Consider the following 26616-nt stretch of genomic DNA (forward strand, 5'->3'; position numbering starts at 1 on the left):
TTCTGTCCGTTTACACAAATAGATTCAACACGCTACCAAGCAGCAAGCATGCAGATGGCGGCTGCTCTCAGCACTGACAAAACTGACTGCTTACGAGGGATATTATGCAGAATCCAATCCAAAAGATGATTCACACATGGAAGCCCAAGTTCACACTAGTTTTCTGATTAGTGCTGGGAGATGAGTCCAGATCAATCAAGGCATTTAAAAAAAGAGACTTTCTTGACACAATATCAGTTCTGTTGGCAGAACAGTTGATCTGTAATGTATAAATGATAATCCAGACTTAACGAGTAGCGCGCGCACACACACACACACACACACACACTGCTTTCCAGTATAGCTAAAAGCATAAGGCCAGATTCAGAGTTGAACCCCATTTACTACACATTCCTGCAGGTAAAGAGTGGGGAATTTTTCACCAATCCCACCACCCCAAATGTTCTGCAGAGGATTGACAAAACCTCCAGAAAGCTGTAGAAGGTGGAACAGGGGGAAGGTGGGGAGGAAACCAGTGAAAATCACCTCCCTTTTCTGACCACAGGAGCACTCAACAAGCAGAGGAGTGAGAATGGAAATTCCACTAGCAAATGGCAGCAGACCTTTGCAGAGGGTGATTGTGATGTCCAGATATAACATACCAGCTTCCACATAAAACATTACAAAATGCCTGGATACTACTAGGAAATCCCCCCCCCCAGACCATGCACATGTCCCATAGGATCAGCCAACAACCCCTCTCAGTTAAATCAGGCTATTTATATGGAAGTAATGGTAATTGATCCCTGGTAACAAGTCAACTGATCTGAGGGAAGTAGAACATGAGTCTCTATCCTAGGATTGTCGGTTTGAACCCAGCATTGGGCAAAATATTTCTACACGGCAGTGAGTTGAACTACATTATCCTCGTGGTCCCTTCCAACTCTACAATTTTATGATTCTACTTATAAGCTGAGGGTTGCCAAACATATACATTTGGCACATTCATACTTAATACGTTAAATTTACACCTAAAAAAGGAAACATAAAGGTTTCCTTTACCTTTTCCATTACTGACACTGCCTTTTCATACATAAAAGGACACATATGGATCAGGCTTTCAGAAATGAAGTGATTGTTTCAATACTGCAAAGTTGCCACAGCCTTCACTCCTTTCACACAAACAGAGGCATGGAAATCCTTTGTGCAACATGTCAGAAAATGTATGATTAACATTAATTAAGATTGTTAAGCTGTGATACTCCACTATCAAAACTCCAGTGAATCACAGTACGCATTTCAAAATGAAGCAACCCTCCCAGTAAAGCTGTAATTATTAATAGTACCATGACACTATTTTGATAAGTTTGGAATGAAGTGACATAGGTAGAATCATTTTCAGAAACAAGAGAAATTATTGCCTTTATACTGCATCGCCTGTATACTGAACACCATATTATTCCTTCCATGGCATATGAAAATCACCTTCCTGGCCATAGGCAGATGTCTAGATCAGGAAAATCCAATTCAGCAGCCGCCATATGCTATTCAGACTTCCAACTTCCATCTGCCCTAGCCAGTGTGGTCAAGCGCCAAATGTAACATCTGGAGGGTGCTATATTGGCTATCCCTCGTCTAGAGCAACTGTATTTTATATAAGAAAATATATCAGGATCCAAAGCACAGCATGCTCAAAAAATCTTTGAGCTTTTATTTTTCAAACAGCAACCAGCAAGCCACTTTTGAGACCCTGGGGGCTTTAAAAAGCAGCTTCTCATCATATGGCAGGAAAGTCTGCTGGAGAAAAAAAAAAAGACAAGGAAAAGTGTACCTAAAGCAGATCTTTGGATCTCAGCCACTGTATCTGCATCCATTTTCATCAGTTCTAGCAAACCACTAAAAGACTGAAATTCCCAACCCCATTTGCTACTAAGTAACGTGTGGAGATCTGCCAGTTGATATAGGTCTTATATGGCCACATGTGAGATGGAAAGGTGTGGTGGAATGCTACATGAGGAAGACAACACAAAACAGGGTCCAGAATAAGTGCTGCATTTCCAGACTCAGTCATATGTGCCAAAGGATTTCTACGCACGACTGAACTTGTAAGCATAGCAACTGTAAAAGGTATGTCCTACTAGAAGCTTTAAGATGACATGACACATGTCGGCCAATTCCAACCTGTTTGTGTAAGGTTGTTTGAACCGCAAGATGATCACATGCTCCTTAGACATATAAGATGTGTGGACCCCTGTCAACTTTGCCAGCAGATATAACATACCATAGCTGTACTTGTGACACTGTCCAACAATGAACTATTAAAACCATTAAGGACCACCCCCATTAGATCTCCCATGCGTCTTCAACACATGAATGAAAATACCAAAAGGAGACACTTCATGTCTGAGGGGGAAAGATCTACTTCTTTTCGATCCACACAAGTCAACAATGAAAATGAAGTCGAGAGTAGCTTTCTGAAGGATTGTGATTATGTTGAACTATGTTGTTACTGTGAGGAGGAATTAAAGTGAGGATGAATTAAAGAACCATTTCATGAGGGTAAAAGAGGACAGCGCAAAATATGGTCTGAAGCTCAACATCAAAAAAATAAAGATCATGGCCACTGGGCCCATCACCTCCTGGCAAATAGAAGGGGAAGAAATTGAGGCAGTAAGAGATTTTACTTTCTTGGGCTCCATGATCACTGCAGATGGTGACAGCAGCCACGAAATTAAAAGACGCCTGCTCCTTGGAAGAAAAGCAATGACAAACCTAGACAGCACCTTAAAAAGCAGAGACATCACCTTGCCAACAAAGGTTCGTATAGTTAAAGCTATGGTTTTCCCAGTAATGATGTATGGAAATGAGAGCTGGACCATAAAGAAGTCTGATCGCCGAAGAATTGATGCTTTTGAATTATGGTGCTGGAGGAGACTCTTGAGAGTCCCATGGACTGCAAGAAGATCAAACCTATCCATTCTTAAGCAAATCAGCCCTAAATGCTCACTGGAGGGACAGATCCTTAAGCTGAAGCTCCAATACTTTGGCCACCTCATGAGAAGAGAAGACTCCCTGGAAAAGACCCTGATGTTGGGAAAGATTGAGGGCACAAGGAGAAGGGGACGACAGAGGATGAGATGGTTGGACAGTGTTGTTGAAGCTACCAGCATGAGTTTGACCAAACTGCGGGAGGCAGTGAAAGACAGGAGTGCCTGGTGTGCTCTGGTCCATGGGGTCATGAAGAGTCGGACACGACTAAACGACGATGACGATGTTGTTACTGATATCAACACACTCCAGTTCAACAGTGCATGTGACCAAAACTGAAGTAAAATAGATTATTAATAGATAGCTTATTAATAGTTTATTAGTTTATTAATATATACTTTTTCCTCCACAAAAAACAAAACAAAACTCAGTTTTGCTATTAATATTAACTTTTGGTGACTTATAGATATAGGTCATAAACTTTAAAAAATCTTCTACTTATTTTTTGCAAAAAATGTCATTTTTCAAGACCCTAATTTTAGTGTCAGTTTTGTTATAAATGCCGCCACCACCATTTCAGAAGAAACCAATTGATTATATAGTGGATCAGAAGCTTTGCTCATGGTAGGACAAAAAGCAGCTGCAATACAAACGCTCCAAGTAAACCTTTGGTTCTGTTTCAACTAGGAAGAAAGGCAGCAGCTGGAAGGCATTTGGGAACATTGCATGTTGATTCATCTAGAGCAGTGTTTCCCAACCTTGTGCCTCCAGATGTTTTTGGCCTACAACTCCCATCATCCCTGACCACTGGTCTTGCTAGCTAGGGATGATGGGAGTTGTAGGCCAAAAACATCTGGAGGCACAAGGTTGGGAAACACTGATCTAGAGGGAGAGAAAGGGCACCAGCTAATATCTAGAAACTAAGCTTTGGATGCTATTGGAGAGCAGCGTGCCAGCAGGGAGCAGAGGTGGGCTGCAGAGTAAGATTTGGAAGCATCTGCTTCGGGACAATTAAAACCCAATTTCCCCACTGTTATAAACAACAGCGCATGCTAGATTTTCATACATTTTTCTGATATTAGAAAAAAACACTGTACATAGGCATGTATTAAAACAATTTGCATTCTATGTAACGTAAATAAATGATACATTCCTACCAGAATACATTTCTTTACTTGATGATGCTGATCTACATTAAACCTAATTCCAGAAGCTTAGAATGCTAAATGTAAATTGTAAAGCAGATTAAAAGTAGATTAAAGTAAAAAAAACAGCCATGGAGCACTGAAATTCTTTATGAGTTTTGCCCATCTCTCTGTGCTCTTTATGAACCCCCTTCCCCCTGCAACAGACTCCAACCTACACTTCCTGCTGGCCTTGCCTGCTAGCTCTCAGGGGTAATCAAATTCAAATGTGTGATCTCTTCCTAAAATGAAAAGGCAAGGAGACATCTTTAAAGGCCCATTGGGCTGTTTAGTCTTGAACTTGGCCCCATCAGTCTCAGAAGAAGGGTATGTAATATGGAGAATCTGTTAATACACAAACTTCCCTATAGAAGATCTAGCTCAAGCCTTCCCCAGCCTGGTGCCCTCAAGGTGTTTTGCACTACCATCAGCAAATGACAGTTGTAGTCCAAAACATTTGGAAGTAGCTCCATAATTCTCTACCTAAATTAGCCAACTGGCAACAAACATTGCCACAACCACACTAGATTCTACAGATGGACATGATCTCTTTGTAGCTATGCAGTAAAATACACAATATATTTCTATCTACTCCTAGGCATTCATTAGCATCCCATCTTTACTGTACAGTGGCATCAGTGGCGTAGCGTGGGGGGTGCAGGGGGGCCGGCCGCACCGGGCGCAACATCTGGGGGTTAGGGGGCGCAAATCCACGGGTTAGGGGATGCAAATTACTTGCCTTGCCCCGGGTGCTGACAACCCACGCTACGCCACTGAGTGGCATGACTTTTTAGCTATTGTTACTTACTGAGAATGTCCTCATTAGCATTCTTGTACTTGAGTTTGCTCCCAGAGTCCACTCCTAAGTCAATGAAAGACTACCCTATGAAATCTAAAGACAGGTTAAAGGTAAAGGTAAAGGGACCCCTGACCATTAGGTCCAGTTGCGGACGACTCTGGGGTTGCGGCGCTCATCTCGCTTTATTGGCCGAGGGAGCCGGCATACAGCTTCCGGGTCATGTGGCCAGCATGACTAAGCTGCTTCTGGCGAACCAGAGCAATGCACGGAAACGCCGTTTACCTTCCCGCCGGAGTGGTAGCTATCTACTTGCACTTTGATGTGCTTTCGAACTGCTAGGTTGGCAGGAGCAGGAACCAAGCAACGGGAGCTCACCCCGTCGCAGGGATTCGAACCGCCGACCTTCTGATCAGCAAGCCCTAGGTTCTGTGGTTTAACCCACAGCGCCACCCACGTCCCAGCTACCATTAACAGGACTATAAATTACTATGAGGCTTTTGCCCTGTGTTTTTCTTTTAAAAAAAACAAACATTATGTAGATATCATTGCCGTAAATCTGTATTTATTTGAGTTTTCAATCTTCCCTATCCTCGATGGTGTGATGAAAGAACACAAAAAAGAAAACAAAAGCATTTAAAACTCTTGAAACAGATTGAGTTGGCTGCAAAATAAGTGAGTCATGACCAAGCATGACTAACGTGTTCTCGATCCAAACCACAGTTCCAATTAAGAACTCATCAACTTAATGAGATTAGTAGAGAATACCCCCAATAAAGCATGAATCTTTATTAAGCATGAATCTCTTAAGAATCTTCTTATCACATCTATTCAATGGGCCACGATTCATCCCATCTGCAACAGGAAAATAAAGAAAGTGGCCTAACAAAGTTCTTGTAAACAGCAATGTGATACTCTCTATGCCAACACACTATATCCAATTATCAGCAACACATCTTGAATGAACATTCTTCCCCCATCCCCCAAAAGTCCCACCCCAACAAATAAATCTATCTGTAGTAAAATCAGTACACTATTTAGGCAGTAATTCAGAAGATATTTATCCATGAAGATGTTCTGGTTCTTCAGTTTATCTGAAAAACAGAGTAATTTATCGCAACAAGGCAAGGAAACTTAAAAGAATTCAATTTCTTCCCTTTAGTGCTCAATATACAAAACAGCCCATAGATTTCATTTGGGTTTAAACCTTTAGGTCAGTGAAAAATGTGTCTGACAAAAATCTGTGCCCGTGAAACACACTTTCTCTGCACATGCACGTTAAGCTTAAAATGACAAAGAACTGCAAAGCACCTCAAACACTTCAAAGGGGGGAAAATCTAATAATAAAAGTACCTGAAACTATTCAAAACAAAAACGGAGAAATCACATGTAGATACAGCCCACTATTTTTAAAGTAGACATTAGTTACATTCAACCGTAGCAGCTGGAGCACCAGTTCCCAAACTTTCTTTGGACACCCCCCCCCCATGGGTCCCATAAACTCAGGGGTCAGCAAGGTTCACTGCAGTGGAGATTCCTCTGTGGGCTGGATTGTGAGCGCATGCACCCGCAATTTCCAGCATCTGTGCAGACATGATTTCCGGCATCAGTGTCTGCACAGACACGATTTTCATCGTCTGTGCATGTGCAGACGCAATTTCCGACACTACGGAAGAGAGTCCCAGTGCCACACTACACCGGTTTAGCACACCAAGTGGGCGGCTTGGTTCGGGGGCAGCTCATGGGCTGCTTGTGGCCCATGGGCCTTAGGTTGCCCACCCCTGCATAAACTCATCCCCAGCGCTCTCTACCCTACTCAATAAAAAGCATTACTCAAATTAGCAGTTTGCATGGCCCACCAAGAAAGATAATAGCACAATAATATTCAAAACAGTAACAATTAATTGTGCATTTATTCAAAATTCAATTTGAACCAAATCATGCTCTTATTTCTGCATGTCTATTTCTGAGTTAGCCAGATATAACCCAACCTATACAATTTTACGAAAAAGGCTAGGTACCAAAATCTTGTTGCACAAAGGTCACCATGTTTATATACAATCATTGTTAGCTGATGGTGCAAATTTCTCTGGTTAATTTCAGTAACAAATGAGATTCCGGCATACTAAAAAGACATGTGACCCCAAAGTTGCCAGATATATAAAGCTAAATAAATAAATAAAACTAATGCTCTTATATCTCAATAATTTCAGTGAAAAATGAGTATACTCAATTTTGGGCAGGACAGAAGCCATGATTGTTTATACTGTATCTACTGTGGTGGTACAAAGTTCCATTGTCCTGGGCAAAATACAGATACAAAACGAGGATGTTTTCTCTTTATAGTATTTGTAAGCTCAACTTGGCAAACCAAACAAATGTTGTAGAAACAGCAGGATACAGAAATTAAATCGAGAGGAAACAATTATACAACGTTCAACAGTGAAAGAGACAACCCCAGCTTATGTATGGATGCCATCACAGTAAGGGAAGTTCTGGCAGCATGCTGTCTCCCAGCATGAGGGCAAAATATAAAGGTGTTTTGAGCTACTTAAAGTAAGCAAGTACTTGGAAACTCTACTGGATATCAACACAACAGGAAAGATAGCAAAAGCCAAGAAAGGGCTTAAAAGCTGTTTGTGCTTAATACTGTCAAGAAAGGGGAACTAGTGGAGGATTCCCAGAAGGTCAGTCACACTGTAAAGCAGAGATAGCCAACATGGTGCCCTCCAGATGTGGCTGAGTTCCAACTCTAATCAGTCCCAGCTAGCATGGCTAATGGTTAGGGATGGTGGATTTATTCTCCAATAACATTTGGAGGTACCACATTAGCTAGCCTGCTGGAGGAGTTATAATGCATCTTGAAGGAGCAGCAGCAGCAGCAGCAAATAAGATGGGATCCACTAAGAATAAACAGAAAAGATGAGAGGAGCCCCTTCACTTGTGAAAAGCTATTCAACATGATTTCTTCTTACAAGGAAAAAGCGAGCGCCAAGTTACATGCAGCACCAAATCATATGTAATCTTTCCCTGGGGACTTTGAAAAACACCCCCACACAATGTTATTCCGTAAACTGATTTAACAAAAAGCAACAGGACCAGAGGGAGGGGGGAATGTGGGGGTGATTTTCAGCAATTGGAGAAAGAAAAACACAGGGGAAAGGGTTTTTAAGCTCCTCACCCTGCCATAAGTGCTCCGAGACACATTATGGCAATCTCTCTGACTGCAGTTTGGGACACAAACACACCCTCACAGGACAACACTACAAGCAACATGCATATTACAAGTACAGTGGTACCTCGGGTTAAATATGCTTCAGGTTACATACGCTCCAGGTTACAGACTCTGCTAACCCAGAAATAGTGCTTCAGGTTAAGAACTTTGCTTCAGGATGAGAACAGAAATCGTGCTCTGGTGGCGTGGCAGTAGCAGGAAGCCCCATTAGCTAAAGTGGTGCTTCAGGTTAAGAACAGTTTCAGGTTAAGTACGGACCTCTGGAACCAATTAAATACTTAATCCGAGGTCCCACTGTAGTCTGGTACCAAGTGCAGATACAGAAGGAAATAAAGATTTGAAAGAAGTTTTTATTTTTGAATGGAATTCTTTTACCAGTATGTTAACGAGTTCCAGCAGAGGGAGCTATGGTAACATGCCTGTAATTTGGAAAGGAACCAATTCAATGAAAGGAAGTACGGTAACAGAATGGTGGGAGACTCCAATTCAAACTACACATCCCCAAACCACATGTGACCCTCAAGGTCCTAGAGGGTTTAGGAAAGTGCATTTGAAATCAGACGGCACATTCCAAAAAGCATAAAGACCACTGACAAAATAAAGCAATTAAATACATTAGTAGCAGAAGATTGTCTAGACCAGGATTCCTCAACCTCGGCCCTCCAGATGTTTTTGGCCTACAACTCCCATGATTCCTAGCTAGCAGAACCAGTGGTTAGGGATGATGGGAATTGTAGTCTCAAAACATCTGGAGGGCTGAGGTTGAGGAAGCCTGGTCTAGACTCTAGAGAGGTGGTCTGGACCCTTGAATGACAAGGGAGTCACCTTTGACAACAAGGGTTGTCAACTTTTGACAACTACCAGTTTGCATACAGGGCAAATAGATCCACGGAAGACGCTATCACTACCACTCTCCATGCTGCTCTGTTCCATCTGGAGCAGCCGGGGAGTTATGTGAGGCTGCTGTTTGTGGATTTTAGCTCTGCTTTTAACACTATCCTCCCCCATAGACTGGTGTCCAAGCTAGAGGCGATTGGACTCTCCAACTCCACCTGTCTCTGGGTTTTGGACTTTTTGTCAGAACGTTCTCAGAGGGTTAGAGTAGGGTCACATATGTCCACAGCCCTTAGCCTTAACACCGGCTCACCACAGGGTTGTGTGTTGAGTCCCCTGCTCTATACTCTCTATACGTATGATTGTACAGCCATTTATTCCAGCAACAAAATCATCAAGTTTGCTGATGACACTACGGTGGTGGGGCTCATTTCAGGAGGGGATGAGTCCGCCTATCGGGACGAGGTGGAGCGGCTTTGTGCTTGGTGTGGAGAGAACAATCTGGCTCTTAATACGACTAAGACCAAGGAATTGGTGGTGGATTACAGGGAAAAAAAGGCGGACATTCAGCCCTTGTATATCAACGGGGAACGGGTGGAGAGGGTGGCGGAATTCAGGTTTTTGGGAGTGACTATCGATCAGGGCATGACTTGGAGCGCAAATACCACTGCTCTGGTGAAGAAGGCCCAGCAGAGAATTTATTTCCTCAGACTTTTAAAGAAGAACAATCTGAGTGAGAGACTGCTGGTGTCCTTCTACCGAGGCTCCATAGAGAGCATTCTCACATACTGTATTTGTGCCTGGTTCTCCAGCTGTACAGCTAGGAAGAGGAAGGTGCTCCAGAAGGTCATAACCACAGCCCAAAGGATTATTGGTCATCCCCTCCCATCTTTGGAAGAACTGTACGGTTCCCGTTGTCTTAGGAAAGCAAACAATATCCTGCAGGATGCATCTCACCCGGGACACAGTCTGTTTGTACTACTGCCTTCTGGCAGGAGATACAGAAACATCAAGTCAAGGACAAATAGACTGAAAAATAGTTTCTATCCAAGAGCTGTGGCCTTCTTAAATGCAGTAACTCGATAGTGTGACCTGGGAGTTTGATGGGTGTGGGTGTGGGTGTGGCTGGAATGTGGTTTGTTTGGTTGTTGTTGTTGTGTTGCTTTTGTTGTTTTTAAGGGATGGCATCCAATTTCGTTGCACTTGTGCAATGTTGCACTTGTGTAATGACAATAAAGAATCTATCTATCTATCTATCTATCTATCTATCTATCTATATGTTTTGGGGTCTGAAGTGGCAGTCACAGACAAGCAACAAGACCTTGGGGGCATAGTGGACAGCTCAATGAAGATGTCAACCCAATGCGCTGTAGCTGTGTAAAAGGCAAATTCCATGCTAAGGACCATTAGGAAAGCAACCAAGAATAAAACTGCCAATATTATAATGCCATTCTACGAAACTATGGTGCAACTGCAGTTGGAATACTGTATACAGTTCTGATCTGAAAGCATATTGCAGAGCTGGGAAAGGTTCAGAAAAGGGCAGCTGAAATGATCAATGGGACAGAGCAACACCCCTGTGTGGAAAGGCTACAGCATTGGGGACTTTTTAGTTTACAGAAAAGGTGAGTAAGAGGCAACATGACAGAAATGTATAAAATAACGCACGGCATGCAGAAAGTGGACAGAGAAACCTTCTCCCGCTAGAACTTGTGGCCATCCAATGAAGCTGGAAGTGGAACTCGCTCTCACAGGAGGCCGTGATGGCCACCAATTGGGTGGCTTTAAAAGAGAATTGGAAATATTTATGCAGCACAAGGCGACCAATGGCTTCTTCCCACAGTGACTATGCTTTGCTTCCATTGTTGGAGGCAGTAGGCTTCCTGAAGAGTTTGGATTTGATATCCCGCTTTATCACTACCTGAAGGAGTCTCAAAGTGGCTAGCATTCTCCTTTCCCTTCCTCCCCCACAACAAACACTCTGTGAGGTGAGTGGGGCTGAGAGACTTCAGAGAAGTGTGACTGGCCCAAGGTCACCCAGCAGCTGCATGTGGAGGAGCGGGGAAGTGAACCCGGTTCACCAGATTACAAGTCTACCACTCTTAACCACTACACCACACTGGCTCTCTCTCCTGGAAACCACAGGAGGGTTTTCACTCAAGTCTTGCCTGTGAGCTTCCCATAGGCATCTGGTTGGCCACTGTGAGAACAGGGGGCTTGATGAGATGGACCACTGGCCTGATCCAGCAGGCTTTTCTGTTCTCTATTTCCCTACTATCGCTCATGAGGCATCCTGTTCTTTACAAAAGAATCAAAAAGGAAACAGCACACAAAACCCAGTTTCTAGGCATTGGTTTGAAATGCAATTTTTCTCAAAACACAGTAAACCCCCGTTTCATATATTTCCCCATTACAACTATTGTAAGAAGCTGAAGTACTGCCACTTCACAGCAAGTCAGCAGAAAATTACCCCCGGGATTATTCTCAGACCACTTTACAAAGGAGTGGCTTCAAGAAGCGGCAAGCTGTTTCCATATTGTTTTCTCTGACTCTCCCACCTCAGGCCATTCCCAAGGATTTCCTGAGCATCGGGCCAGGCTTATGGGGATGGGGAGAACAGATGCAGCGGTAGCACGAGGGGGCACTACTTAAGCACGCTCTGGTTCCAAGCCACTGATACTTAAGGTAATAACGAAAACATTATGCATACCGTACCTCATTCTGAAGCTCATCACCACTTTTATGCGAAGCTAGCATCTCATACAAAGTGCAGCAAAGATCCTCCGTTGTTGGGACTCCAGGGGTTTCTTTTAGTGATTCACTCAGGTACTTTCCAACCTCACACCACAGAAAAGAATCATCCACTTTGTCCAATGACTTCATGCCAGAGCTTTCATCATAGCCATTTGGGAAACGTTCCAAATGGTTATTTAGAAATTTCTTAAAATCCAAGCTAATACCTTTCTGTTCATCCATTTCTCCGTTTACTGGGAGTTCTTCAAAGTGATCCAAATCATACATGTCAAAGGAAAACGCGATGTTTTTACCAAAACACAATTTTCTGTCATCGCTTTTGTCTTCTGTCATCTGCAGAAGGCCAGCTAGCTGATCTTCTATGAAATGAGAAGCAATCCGATAGGTGGCTTCGCAGGCTTCCGTCGCAGAGGATGAGGGAAAGGGCCCAAACATCTGCTTGATGGCTTTCGTTTCCTCATGACCAACACATTCCTTTGTGTGAAATGTTTTAAAAAGGAAAACAGCACCACTTTCAATGGCTTCTTGACCATTCTCAGATCCCACTGTTCACAGAAAAGAAACCCAGAAAAGGTTATAAATACCTACAGTTTAAACCAGCTACCTTATACAACCACCATATTTGAATGATTTTTGTGACAATCAGGTAAGGGACACAAAGCAAGAATATAAATTGAAGAACAAAACTCTTCTGAAGAACTGAAGTCCTAGGAATTTGACAAATAACAATGATATTCCATTGGATCCAATCTACACTTTATACAGAGCTAATAGGCTGCCAGTATGCATGTATGTGAAGGTTTGAGATGGGTGGTTAGGTGGAGAAGGGACATAGTTTTGTAATGCTGCCCTCATTTTAAGTTTCCTGCATGTAATAAACTAGAACAGTGCAAGAAGGCTAGCCTAGCCATCTCCCTAATGTGCTAGGATGATCACATGTAGGTAGCACTTTACATAAGAACGGCACCATGCCTCCTACTGATGCTTTAGTAAATGTCTAAAAGATGCTGCTGCAGGTGAATTTCTGTGTTTTTTCCTTAGGATATAGCCAAGGATGAGCTCCCACTTTAAGCTAGAATCCCAAAATGCAATTTAGACACTAGAGTCATGAGTTTTATCACTTACCTCCCATCCTTTCAGTTAATGAAGACAACTTCTCTTTCCTATACCAAGGGCTTTGGGTAGTAACTTCAGTTTTCACCCATCCTCCTCCTTGCCTGGTTGTAGCTGATTTTCAGCCCCAGACCAGAATCTGCCACCTTTCTCCGCACCCAACATTCCCCAATTTGCAAATATAATGTCAATGTGCTTCAATAACTTAAAGAGGAGATGGGGGAATGAGAAGCTCTACACCAATGGCTTGACACCATTTCCCCTCAGCACCAGCCAATAGCCAGGAATGATGGGAGCTGAAGTCCTGCAACATGTACAAGGCAACATCTACAGGGTATTGCACATGGCCAGAAACAGCAGAGCCTTGACCTAAGTGAGATATGCAATTCCCAGGATATCCTCCCAACCCTACCACCCTAAACCTGTACTTCAGCAGACAAGATATGCAGTCTGCTTTGCTGAAACGGCAATGAATGGGAGCCACAATGATTTTTCAGCACAGTCTTAACATTTGCTCACAAACTTCAAGTAATAAATCCATTTTCATCCTTTTGACATTCTTTGTACCACCTTTATTTTATGAGACCGAAAGTAGGACATCAAGGACACCCCATACATCAATGATCTGAATTAATGTTAAGATGTTCTACTGGACAGGTATTATAAGCTACACAAGTCTGAAGTTATACATTTAACACTTCTATATAGAAATATGTTATTCTACAGCTAAAACCGATGCAAATTCACATTGTTAGGTTAAAACAACAAGAAATCATTTTTTACTTATGATCCTTTTCATCAAACACAGGAAGTGGTCGGGAAGTCAGTAGGCATGGGAGGGGATATTGTTTTGTTTTTGTTTTAACTATTTATGTTGTGCTTTTATTCTTTTTTTTAATCTTGTGAACTGCCTTAAGATGCCTTCAGATGAAGGATGGTATATAAATTTTAATATAATAATAATAATAATACCTGTGTGCACACATGTATTATCTTATGCATGCCTATGAAATGGAAGAAGAGCACAAGCACACAAGCATAGCATCAAGGCTAGGAGTTTCCCAATCTTTCTGGAGTAAAGAGGACCAAAGGACAGAGAGCACTGATTCAGCTAGAGTGTTCAATTCCACTTCTATTAAAGGGCACAGAGGATACCTGTAGACTTCCAGATGGTGTTCAACTACAACTACCATTACTACACTGGCCATGCTGACTGGTGCAACAATTGAAGGACCACAGTTCCTCTAACATTGGAGTACAAGTTGACAAGTAGCCAGAAGGAGAATCAAGAAGAGACAGGAGGGCTGTGCGTACTCTTTTCTGACCAACCACACTTATGCATAAACCCCACTCCCATTCCACCATGGTTCATTGCTAAGACAGACCATTACTACTCCAGGTCAAAATGAACTTGGGTTTGCTTGTAAATTCACTTTTGAAAAGCTGGTTTTCATCACAGTGAATTTAGGACTAAATTCACATTGGTGTTCTCTAGCGGTCTTCCATCATACTAAACCAGGGCAGAGCAGAAGGGAGGACCAGGAAAGTGAATGACCCATGTGATCTGCTCCTAATTTCTGTACTGGTTTCCAATCCAACCTGGGCCTAATTGTCCCAATGACAGCAAGACAGGCAGATTTATACTCCATATGCTTCATATCCTCCAAATCTCTTCATGAAAGTAATCTCAGCAGTCAAACTCTGAACATCCTACAGGCACTTCTTATGGTTCAGAACTGATCCTCCTCTGGCCTGGCTCATGTTACCCAAAGCAGTCAGGCCAGCTGTGAAGGATGTGATTCAGTTACCCAAAAAGGTAGCTCGTTTCTAAGCAAACACTGGATTACTTTATAGACTACACAGGCTTGCTGTCAGCACAGAACCTGGTTGCCCCTGGCAACTAGATTTGGCCAAGGCGACCCAGACATTTAGTCTTGCAACCAGGTGGATCAGAAACCCCAATTTAAAAGATTCCCTAGCAACACAAGTCAAACTCTTAAAAACACACACCATTCAGTAGGATCACTTCAACACTTCAAAACCTTAGCACTCAGCTCCTCCATTGGCATCGTTTTGGTACACAATCAGGACCCAGTAAGTTAAGAGTAGATGGCCCATGCTCAGAGTGTGCCCTTCAATTTACTTTTCCTTTCCCAGATGCAGAGTGCTAAAGTGAAGTCTAGAGGATTCATATCCCAATTTTTGATCAAATTATTCTCAAACTTTCTTAGATGAGATTTTAATAATGTGTGTGCACAACACGCAGGCAAAAGCCACACAATCCAGCAAACCTTAGTCCCAGCCCAGTATGCTTCCCCTCAGCCCTGTGGTCCAAGGGCAACAGACGGTAGGACCAGTGTGTTCTTTCTGGCTGGGAGGCGGATGGAAAGAAAGCTTTGTGTATTTACAGAAGAAGCTGAAGTATGCTGGTACCTCACTATCAAATTACTTTGCAATGATTTTGAAGACTATGCAAGATTGCTTACATTAAATGTATTAGTGGAGGAAATAAGGCACTTTATTAATACTTGAAGATCAAATGTTATATCACATACTATTGGGGCGAATTCTGCCAGTAAACATCTCTTGCATTAGGAGCAGAAAGAAAGGAAAGAGGATATTAATGGATGTGCCATGGCCTGCACTTTTAGGTGCAGCAATTATGAAGCGGCCGGGGTGGGGGGGAGGTTGTGTGCCTTGTGCCTTTGTTCAGTTAGTCTGTAAAAGGGAAAACAGCGATGATTATAGGCATCATGGTGCCTGTGGCTTTTCTAAAGGTACCTATCTGGTATTACACCGAAGTGGGGAGATATTTGGGGTGTTAAAACTGTAATCCCAGAACTGAGTTTTTTAAAGGTGTTCACTCCAAAGTTTCAGATTAGAGATCCGCCCGCCCCCCCAAAAAGGTGATTTTTAAAATGTAAGGATAATAAGATAACAACTTTTGAGGACTCATCTGAAAAGCTAGCAGATCATACCGTTAATATCCTAGAATCATAGAGTTGGAAGAGACCACAAGGGCCATCGAGTCCTACCCCCTGCCAAGCAGGAAACACCATCAGAGCACTCCTGACATATGGTTGTCAAGCCTCTGCTTAAAGACCTCCAAAGAAGGAGACTCCACCACACTCCTTGGCAGCAAATTCCACTCTCGAACAGCTCTTACTGTCAGGAAGTTCTTCCTAATGTTTAGGTGGAATCTTCTTTCTTGTAGTTTGGATCCATTGCTCCGTGTCCGCTTCTCTGGAGCAGCAGAAAACAACCTTTCTCCCTCCTCTATGTGAAATCCTTTTATATATTTGAACATGGCTATCATATCACCCCTTAACCTCCTCTTCTCCAGGCTAAACATGCCCAGCTTCCTTAGCCGTTCCTCATAAGGCATCGTTTCCAGGTTGCCCTCCTCTGGACACATTCCAGTTTGTCAGTGTCCTTCTTGAACTGTGGTGCCCAGAATTGGACACAGTACTCCAGGTGAGGTCTGACCAGAGCAGAATACAGTGGCACTATTACTTCCCTTGATCTAGATGCTATACTCCTATTGATGCAGCCCAGAATTGCATTGGCTTTTTTAGCTGCCGCGCCACACTGTTGGTTCACGTCAAGTTTGTGGTCAACCAAGACTCCTAGATCCTTTTCACATGTACTGCTCTCAAGCCAGGTGTCACCCATCTTGTATTTGTGCCTCTCATTTTTTTGCCCAAGTGCAATACTTTTACATTTCTTCCTGTTAAAATTCATCTTGTTAGTTTTGGCCAAGTTCTCTAATCTGTCAAGGTCGTTTTGAAGTGTGATCCTGTCCTCTGGGGTGTTAGCCACCCCTCCCAGTTTGGTGTCATCTGCAAATTTGATCAGGATGCCCTTGAGTCCATCATCCAAGTCATTGATAAAGATGTTGAATAAGACCGGGCCCAAGACAGAACCCTGTGGCACCCCACTAGTCACGCTTCTCCAGGATGAGTACCATATTTTTCGCTCTATAAGACGCACCCGACCATAAGACGCACCTAGTTTTTAGAGGAGGTAAACAAGCAGCAAGAAAGCAATGCAAAGCTTCTTGAGCGAAGAGGAAGGAGTGCTCCAGCTGCGCTCAAGAGGCTTTGCGTGGCTATCCCTGAAGCCAGGAGAAGAAGAGGGATCGGTGCACACCAATCCCTCTTGCTCTCCCGGCTTCAGCGATAGCTGCGCAGCCTGCATTCGCTCCACAAGATGCACACACATTTCCCCTTACTTCTTAGGAGGAGAAAAGTGTGTCTTATAGAGTGAAAAATACGGTAATTATGGATATGCACAGGAAAACAGGCTTGTGGATGATTAGGAGCCTTTTAAATGTTGCGGCCTTTTGTTCTGCAAGACTAGACTACAGTGTGGCTCAGTCATCTACAAATACTATCCCACTTCTAAATTTCCACTTACCTATTTGTTTGGAAGCTTGTAGTATTGTCTTTAAATCTTCAAGTATGGATTGTTTGTTTTCCTTGGCTGAATTTTCTTCAACAAAGCTAACTATTTTCTTCCAGGTAAGACCAGAGTTCAGTTGCTCTTCTTGCAATTTGGTTCTTTTATTCTGAAGATATATATATATATAAAACACAAGTAGTCAGAAAGGTTCATTTTCTTTGAAAAAAGGTATTCTATATGGTAAGAAAAGGAATGTTTTCAAATACTTCCAAACACTATCTACCTATTGCTTAACAGAGCTGAAAGTTCCAAATGCTAGCACATTATTCATGTGTTAAAAATGATTACTTTTAAAACAACACATAAAATCTAGTGATAAAATTGCATGCTTGAATCTCACACTGTTCTATTAGTCATTTCAGCATTCATCACTCTTTAGCCATTCCTTTAAACTTGACTGGGAGAAGGGGGGAGGCAAGGAGAGTAGCTGTTACCATGCAGAGTTTAAAGCAGTGATGGCCAAACTTGGCCCTCCAGCTGTTTTAGGACTACAACTCCCATCACCCCTAGCTAACAGGACCAGTGGTCAGGGATAATAGGAATTGTAGTCCCAAAACAGCTAGAGGGCCAAGTTTGGCCATCACTGGTTTAAAGCACTAGTAAGAGATGAGCTTTGGGAGTAGCTTTAATTCTGAACCACTCTTCACTTATGGCTCTATGAATTTGGGTTCTAACCATAGTTAAGGAGTAGGTCTGTGTTCAGGCATATTGCTAAGTGATGGGCTAATTTTATCCAAGGATTATAGAATTATAAATTATAGATTAACCCTGGCTAACGAGTATAGTTTTAACTGTTGTTTATAAACCATAGTTTATAAGGGCCAGGTTTGGAAAATCAACTTTAGCTAATGATTAACTAAATCAGCTTATAAACCATGCCAATCTCTAATGATTGACAATGGGATTCATGAATCATCTTCTATCTAAAATTTGACTTCTCCCTATTTTTCCCCCTGCCCAATCTTCCCCTTCCCCAAACCCCTCTCTGATTTGGGAAACTCTGAAATACAACTGACTGATCCATCCTATACCATTTCCCCCCTTTTTCAAAAGGACCCCACTGGAGAATGTAAACAATTCTCCTTCTCCATGACTGATACCACCCTTCATTCCAGCAGCCAATCACAGTCCCTTTTTGAGATTCTTTCCATTCTCATGCAGTTTGGGGGGGGGGCTGCTATTGCCATAAAAAACAGGCACCTAAAAAAAAGCTGCACAGATTATTATTAAATAGAGCTAGTATTCCAACTCTTCTTTGAGAGCCATCAGAAGATTATTTAAGAAAAAATGCATTAAAGTGCTGTACAGTATGTTCCTTAAATTTATGCTATATTAGTTGTTGCTGATGCTTGTTTCAGTGAATGGATTCTCTTTTAATGGTTCATTTAGTAGTGCACTTACACAATTTCAAATGACATGAAAAGAGAGGGCCAAATTGATGCTCTAGTTATAGTGATGAAAGAATGGAATAGAGGTAAGATTAGAGGAGTTACTCTGGGCTTATAGCGACATGACGGAAATCAGAATCAGCTCTGAAGTGCTTGGGTAGGTGTACGCGTAGGCGTAGATGGCATCTCAGTATCAAATTGCCAGATGCCAATTTGTTTCTTTTCAATTTACTTTGAACAGAAGATGCCATTGGCTGGCAATGACTATTTGTGCTATTTTGCCTTTTGTTTCAGGAGTGTCTGCTATTGGTTAAAAGTTTTAGCTTTTCACTTTCTAGAGAGATCAGCAGCTCTATCGCCATAGCTCATTAAAAACAAAGCAAAAGGATTACAGTTGTACCTCTGGATGCGAACAGGATCCGTTCCGGAGCCCCGTTCGCATCCTGAAGCAAACGCAACCTGCATCCGCGAGTCTGCGGTACGTAGGTCATGATTTGCCGCTTCCACGTATGCATGTGACGTCATTTTGAGCGTCTGTGCATGCGCGAGCAGCGAAACCCGGAAGTAATGCGCTCTGTTACTTCCGGGTCGCCATGGAGCGCAACCCGAAAAGCCTTAACCTGAAGTGACTTCAACGCAAGGTATGACTTTATTTTCTCATGTATGCCCAGTGATGTGGGTTTTCCAGAAAGTTTTGTCTGTTTTAGCCTGCCACTCCACTCATGAGCCTGGTAAGACCTCAGATCTCATGGCATCCCCCATGGTCTGCCTAATTTGGCCCAGGAGCTAGACATTACACTTGCCTGCTCTACAGATTACTGGCTGGCCAGTGACAGACTGAAGGTCAGAACTAACCCGTAGAATGTCACACTCTGGTATGTCCACAGATGCTAGCAATGGAAAACTGTAGAAAAATACTGCACGCGCATACAACTGTGTGACATTAAAATGACTTTTCGAAGTTACAAAATTTATGGCACTACAGCATCCCTTCACAGCTCTATCCTCTCCTGTGTGAGCTTAAAAAAAAAAGATTAATGGGGTTTTTTTTGGGGGGGGGGGAATAGATAAAAGCACATAATCTGAGGCAAAGCTGTTGACAAAATGACTGAACATAATAAGCAACTAAAAACATTTTAAAAATTCTCAATATTTAAGTTTTGAACAAATAAATTACCGTTAAGTCAGCAGATTCTTCACTGTAATCATCTTGTTTAGTGACATTTGAAAAGGAGCGCAGGGCTCCTGTTAGGCGAGGAAGGGCCATTTATTACCCATTCAGTGATCCATATGATGAGACATTAAATTCATCTCCAACGGGTAAACCTCCAAAAAGAACATCAAAATCACAGTTAAGTTTTGCCAGTGCTTTGGGAACTTCTCAGTTTAAGTAAATAAACTATTTTATGCAAACAAATGGATGTACACTCAGAGCCTCTGCGTATAACCTATGAAAATTCTTGAAGGACAGGTGAGATCCCTACAGACTGGAGACAGGTAAATGTTGTCCCGTACAATCATAGAATCATAGAGTTGGAAGGTACCCTGAGGATCATTTAGTCTAAACTCCTACAACACAGAAATATGCAGCTGTCCCATACCAGGGACTGAAACTGTGACCTTGGCATTATCAGCACCATGCTCTAACCCAGTGTTTCCCAACCTTGTGCCTCCAGATGTTTTTGGCCTACAACTCCCATCATCCCTGACCACTGGTCTTGCTAGCTAGGGATGATGGGAGTTGTAGGCCAAAAACATCTGGAGGCACAAGGTTGGGAAACACTGCTCTAACCAACTGAGCTATCCAAAAGATATCTTCAAAAAGTGGGGGGAAAGAAAACCCAGGTCACCAACCAGTCACCTTGACATTGATAGCAGGAAAGGTCCTAGAGCACATAATTAAACAGTCGGTCTGTGGGCACTTAGAAAACATGCTGTGATTATTACAACCCAGCACAGTTTCTCAAAAGAAGTAATGTCACATGAATCTCATGTGAAAAGAATCTAGGGGTCTTGGTAGATAGACCACAAGCTGCACCAACAGAAGTATAGTGTCCTGATTAAGTGAAATAATACTACTGCTCTATTTTCCCTTGGTCAGACCATACCTGGGGCACTATGTCCAGTTCTGGGTACCACAATTTAAGAAGGATGTTGACAAGCTAAACCGTGTGCAAAGGAGGGCAGCCAAGATGACCAAGGGTCTGGAAACTGAGCCTTATGAGGAATGGTTGAGGGAAGCGGATATGTTTGGCCTGGAAAAGAGGAGACTGAGAGGAGATATGATAGCCATCTTCAAATATCTAAAGGGCTGTCAAATGAAAGATGGAGCAAGCTTGTTTTCTCCTGCTCCAAAGGGTAGAACCCAGACTGATGGCTTCAAGTTACAAGAAAGGCGATTCCAACTAAACATCAGGAAGAACTTTCTGACAATAAGAGCTTTTTAACAGTGGAATAGACTCCCTTGGAGGGTGATGGACTCCGCTCCCTTGGAGGTTTTCAAGCAGAGGTTGGATTGCCATCTGCCATGGGTACACTACAGGGGGCTGGACTAGATGATCTTTGGGATCCCTTCCAACTCTGCAATTCTATGGTTCTGTGTATAGGATTGTACTTTGTCTTAAACCGGCAGGCAAGAACTTTAGCAAAAAGAAATTACTTTAAATTATTTGATGAAATAATATAACACAAGCAGCATTGTAAACTTATTATAAAAAGATAAATTCATTTTCACTAATTAACAGATAAAGCATACATTCACTGAGTAGGCAAATAACATCAGGAATTTTATGGTACAGCAGCAGCTAAGTCATACTGTGGCAATGACTGAATACATTTCCTCAGGCTCCAATTGTTTTCATATTTACTGGGGAGTAATTCCCATTGAACTCAATGGGGGTGACTTCCAAGTAGATATTAAAGGACTAGATTATTAACATCTGATTTATTACGTGGGAATGATAAGCCTATCCCCCAAAATCAACACATGTACACAGGCTTAGAATACCATCTGTATTTTTGACAGAGAATAGCCAGAACTGATACCCCACCAAATTTCAAGCTGTAAAAGTTATTTTACACTCGGTGTATAATCTATAAAATGGGAATCATATGGGCACAGCAGCCTTAGATACTTCAGTAGAGAAGGTTTTAGTAGTGAATGATGAGGTGCTGTGGCAAAGCCAACCTGATGCTGCCTTTACATTGTACATGCACCACACTGAGCTCCTGCTGCCTTGGCCCTTCCCTTCACAGAAAGCCCCAGCAACCAGCTGTGTTGAGGAGCAGGAAACAAAATGGAGAACCGCGTTACCCACCTTACCAGCCATTCCTAGAAGGTTCCAAAGTCTAAGACAGGTTTAGGCAAACTCAGCCCTCCAGATGTTTAGGGACTACAACTCCCATCATCCCTGACCACTGGTCCTGTTAGCTAGGGATGATGGGAGTTGTAGTCCCAAAACACCCTGACGGCCAAGTTTACCTATGCCTGGTTTACGATAACAAAATGCACACAACATTGTATACTTGGTAGCAACGTAACATAACATTGGCTCCCTGCCACCTGCAGTTTGTAAACTGAGATCCAGGCTAAGGAAAATGCACTTCCCTCATTGTCTGTTGCATTTTTCCCATTTCTCTCCAACCATATTCAGCACTAAACATGATTCAGCTTTATAGTTTCACCTGTACAAATCATGGTTAACACTAACCAGGTTGTTCCTTAACCATTTGAAAATATGTTTCACTGCCCAGTGTAACTTGTTTGAGTGTTATCATAGTCAGCTTTGGGGCAGATGTAATTATGGCTAATGAAGGGATAGGGATTTGCACCAGATGGAAGAACAGAGTTAAGTATGTGTTCCCAAGGCTGGCTCTGTATTTGTAAAATATACAAAGCCAACATTACATCTTCACCAAGTCAATCATGAAAAGGAAATGTCAATGATTTAAGACATGCTGATTTTGTATGCATAAATACATACAGGACTGCATTAACTCAGAAGAGATGTGGTGCCACAAAGGGCTACAGGAGCAAGGAAAGTCACCTCTCATTGCCCTTCCACCAGTGGAGGCCTCCCATGAACAAAACTCTAGTCATGGAATACTCCAACCACCAGGAGCAAACTGAAGATCCACATCAATATCTTTTCCTTAAAGGAAATTGTTGAAACTATCAAGCAACTGGAAGACTTCAGCACCCAGCAAATTGAAAAGGCTTAAATTCTTCCAGCAAGACTTTAGCAAGCCAAGTATGGGAACAAGCCCTGCTTCATGTCATCATCTCCAAAGCAAACCAAATAGCTGTGCTCTCGAATAGGAATAAAAGTAGTAGGAATAAAACCTACATACAAATACCTAAGGCCAGTCACCAAGAACTTCCCAGGTTCCTGTCTCCTCTCTCCTGGGCATGTCATTCTCTCTTATCATTGCAATTTTCAAAGCTATAGAGAACATAAAACTCTTTTAGCTACTCTGCTAACTGAAGAGCTTTTCTCATACTTTCTTATGGCCTTGGATCATGCAGTACTGGATCACCCACTTATAGTCAAGAGACTTTTAATGCTCCTGCAGAAGAGCACATTCTTTACACCAACAATTAATTTTCCATTTTGGGGACTACTTGCTACCTAGGATTTTTCCAGCCTTTGCAAAACTTACACAGAAGAGATTTTAGTTAGACGGATAACATGTGGACATGATGCTGTTATCAAGTCCTTTTGTTCCACCTTCATTTGTCAAGTCTTATTTGGTCCAAAAGCTCTCTGGATGGAAACAGAAGTACCACTTGCTTTACTCAGCTGTCAAGTATGGAGAGAACGCTTTTCCTATCCTCGGAAAATTTTAATGGAACTACACAACCAGTTGAGTGTCTATTTATGGTAGAATAAGCTGGAAACCAAAACAACTTCAACAAGAAATCAAAAGATTAAAGCAGCACATACCTTTCTTACTGATATTTATAATAGCTTCTCTTGCAAAATAACACTAATGTCTTCAAAATGCCCCAAAGCTACTTATTAGTAATCTCTTTCACCCACTATGTCTGCCTTGTTTTCATCTTACTATAAACAACGGAACCAAAAGCCTATTTATTTTATTCCTACTTAACCTAATTTGTATACAGTGGTACCTCAGGTTAAGAACTTAATTCGTTCTGGAGGTCTGTTTTTAACCTGAAACTGTTCTTAACCTGAGGTACCACTTTAGCTAATGGGGTCTCCCACTGCTGCTGCGCCACTGGAGCACGATTTCTGTTGTCATCCTGAAGCAAGGTTCTTAACCCGAGGTACTATTTCTGGGTTACTGGTGTCTGTAACCTGAAGCGTCTGTAACCTGAAGTGTCTGTAACCCAAGTTTACCCAAAATGTAAAATATACATTAAAATGCAAGATTCAGCAGCAAGTGTGACCAGTTTATCAGAAAAGACTACAATTAAAAAGCAAATAGGCATAATACTAGGCTTAAAAGGAAAAGGTAAAGGTACCCCCTGACCGTTAGGTCCAGTCACGGACTCTGGGGTTGTGCGCTCCTCTCACTCTATAGGCCGAGGGAGCCTGCGTCTGTCCGCAGACAGCTTCCGGGTCATGTGGCCAGCATTCTGGCGAACCAGAGCAGTGCACGGAAAAGCTGTTTACCTTCCCGCAGGAGCGGTACCTACTTATCTACTTGCACTTTGATGTGCTTTCGAACTGCTAGATGGGCAGGAGCTGGGACCGAGCAACGGGAGCTCACTCCGTCACGGGGATTCGAACTGCCAACCCTCTGATTGGCAACCCTTAACTCAGTGGTTTAGACCACACCACTTTACATATTCTTAATACAGGCAGCTGCCTTATACCAGGTTAGACTATTTTACAACTAACCCAGTGTGATCTACTCAGACTGGGAGGTTCTTGCCAGTGTCACTGGTAAAGATCTTTGCCGTCACCTGCCCAATCCATTTAACTAGAAATGCCATGGGGCATGTAAAGTGTGTGTTCTGCCACTGATGTGCCTCTGAGCCTCCCCAGATTATATAATCGGGAGTATTGAGAACACGTTTTATGTAGCCTGAGTAACATATACCAAAGGTGACCAGTCTTCATTGGCTTGATGGCCACATTCACTCTGGGGCTGCATGTCAGCAGTGGGTGTGGTCAAAAGTGGAAATGGCCACCCACCCTCTTGCACACCTCTAAACACACAAGGGTACAAAACCAATTTCCCACCTTTTCAGCTGATCCATGCAGATGAACTGAGAAGCAGCAATCTGTGTGGAATGGGGCTATTTCTCCACTTAGCAAATAATCAATGTGATGCACAGGGAGGAAGTGATGTTGAGCTCTCTGCTGACTCGTGTGCTGTATCTACTTTTTTCTTCTACAACCACTGCCAACATCAGTGGGGTGGGGTGGAAACTGCTTGGAGATGCGTTAGATTACAACCTTATATAGCACCTATGGTGGGGGCAGTACTATTAAAATGCACTATTTGGCTCAAGGCCATCTACTTTGACTTAGTCACTGGGAGCCTGAATGGGGATGGGGAAAAGTAGCAAGTCATGACGTCTTTTTCCAAATATCCACCTATCCGCAAGTAGGAAGCCCGGGGCTCGCGCAGGCAGCCCGATTTAAGAGACGTCAGGCTCAGTTTTCCTTTAACTTGCAATGCCAGTCGCTTACCCCCCTCAGCGGTGACAAAAGCGGTCCCTTGCTTACTTGTTGATCTGCCCCGTTACCCAATGGACTTTACTCCCAAACGGCCACGAACAGGACCAGAGAGAACTGGGAAGTTTGCCTGCAAGAATAAACACGACCGGGACCGAGAGGCAACCGTCACACCGAAGTGTCCCTAGACCAAAGTCGCACCCGAGTAAACGGGCGCGCAGGGCTGGGCTATAAAAGGCTGCGATCCCCGTCCTCTTCCTCGGGAACGTGGGCCGCTGAATCCCGTGGCTACAAGAAGGGAGGGAAGCCACGAGAAGCGAGGGACGGGCCGGAGACTGTCGCTGCCTCGCTCCGATCCCGGCGGGAAACCCCGCACTGGGTGCGTCAGGGGCTCAGCAGGGCTGAGTCTTTTTCTCTCCCTCCCACGGAGGGCGCCTCCTGCTCAGCCCCCAGCCGAGAAGCGGCTCCGTCCGGCTGCAGCTGCTGCCCGGCTTACCTTCTTCGCTTTGCTGCCACGCCGCTTCTCTCCCATGGAGGGCCGACGCTTACTATTTCGACCCAGCCGCTTCCGGGTTCCTCTCCTCGCGCAGCCGCGTTCCTCCTCTTCCGCCGGTTTTGCCGGCTGGGCCGCGTGCGGAAAGCGCGGTGACGGCAGCGCGGCGCTTAGGCCGAGGAGTCAGCCAATGAACGTCCCCTCGTTATGGAAGGCTCCGCCCCCTCTCCTCAAGACTTCGACGTGCGCAAACCGCCCTCGGAGAATCCGACTTTCTCTTTCGTTTCCTGATGCGCCCCGGAGCTGAAGGGCAAATCTGCTGCCGGCAGGAAGAGGGGAGGGGAAATCCTGGTTCCGCCTCTGCTTGCGGGATAATAGTGGCAGCTGCCTATGTATAGGGAACAAGCGAAATTCAGAACTGTGGCCGAGCTGCTTCCCAGTTGCCAACCGCACGTTCTGCGTGCAGAAGATCCCACGTTCAATTTCTGGCATCTCCGGGTGGGCGGGGTATAAATAATAAATTATTATTAATTATTATACTAAGGTTGGGAATGACTCGTGTCTGAAACCCTGGAGAGATGCTGTCGGTCAGACAATGCTGAGCTAAATGGAACAGTGAATGGTTTGACTCGGTCTAAGGCACCTTATTGCAAAGAGTCGTTGGCAATAAGTTTTTGTTTTGTTTTTAAAGGACCCAAAAACCTTAAATACAGATTAAATAGGGGGAAGTGGGGATCCAGGCTG

General features: G+C 43.3%; 1 protein-coding gene across 1 annotated transcript in view; it reads right to left on the bottom strand.

Annotated features, from left to right (window-relative positions):
• Positions 1-26035, bottom strand: part of ASCC3 (activating signal cointegrator 1 complex subunit 3) — a 214471-nt gene extending 188436 nt beyond the window's left edge. Inside the window, exons 1-4 of the mRNA XM_083731023.1 lie at positions 25876-26035; positions 19910-20058; positions 17300-17450; positions 11732-12315 (exon numbers count right to left, since the gene is read on the bottom strand). Coding sequence (XP_083587149.1) covers positions 11732-12315; positions 17300-17450; positions 19910-19999 — 825 coding nt within the window. The 5' untranslated portion in view covers positions 20000-20058; positions 25876-26035. The remainder of the gene's footprint in view (positions 1-11731; positions 12316-17299; positions 17451-19909; positions 20059-25875) is intronic.
• Between the last annotated feature and the right edge of the window lie 581 nt (positions 26036-26616).

The sequence above is a fragment of the Podarcis gaigeae genome (assembly GCF_964106915.1).
Source record: "Podarcis gaigeae genome assembly, chromosome: 3".
In the NCBI taxonomy this organism is placed as follows: Eukaryota; Metazoa; Chordata; class Lepidosauria; order Squamata; family Lacertidae; genus Podarcis; species Podarcis gaigeae.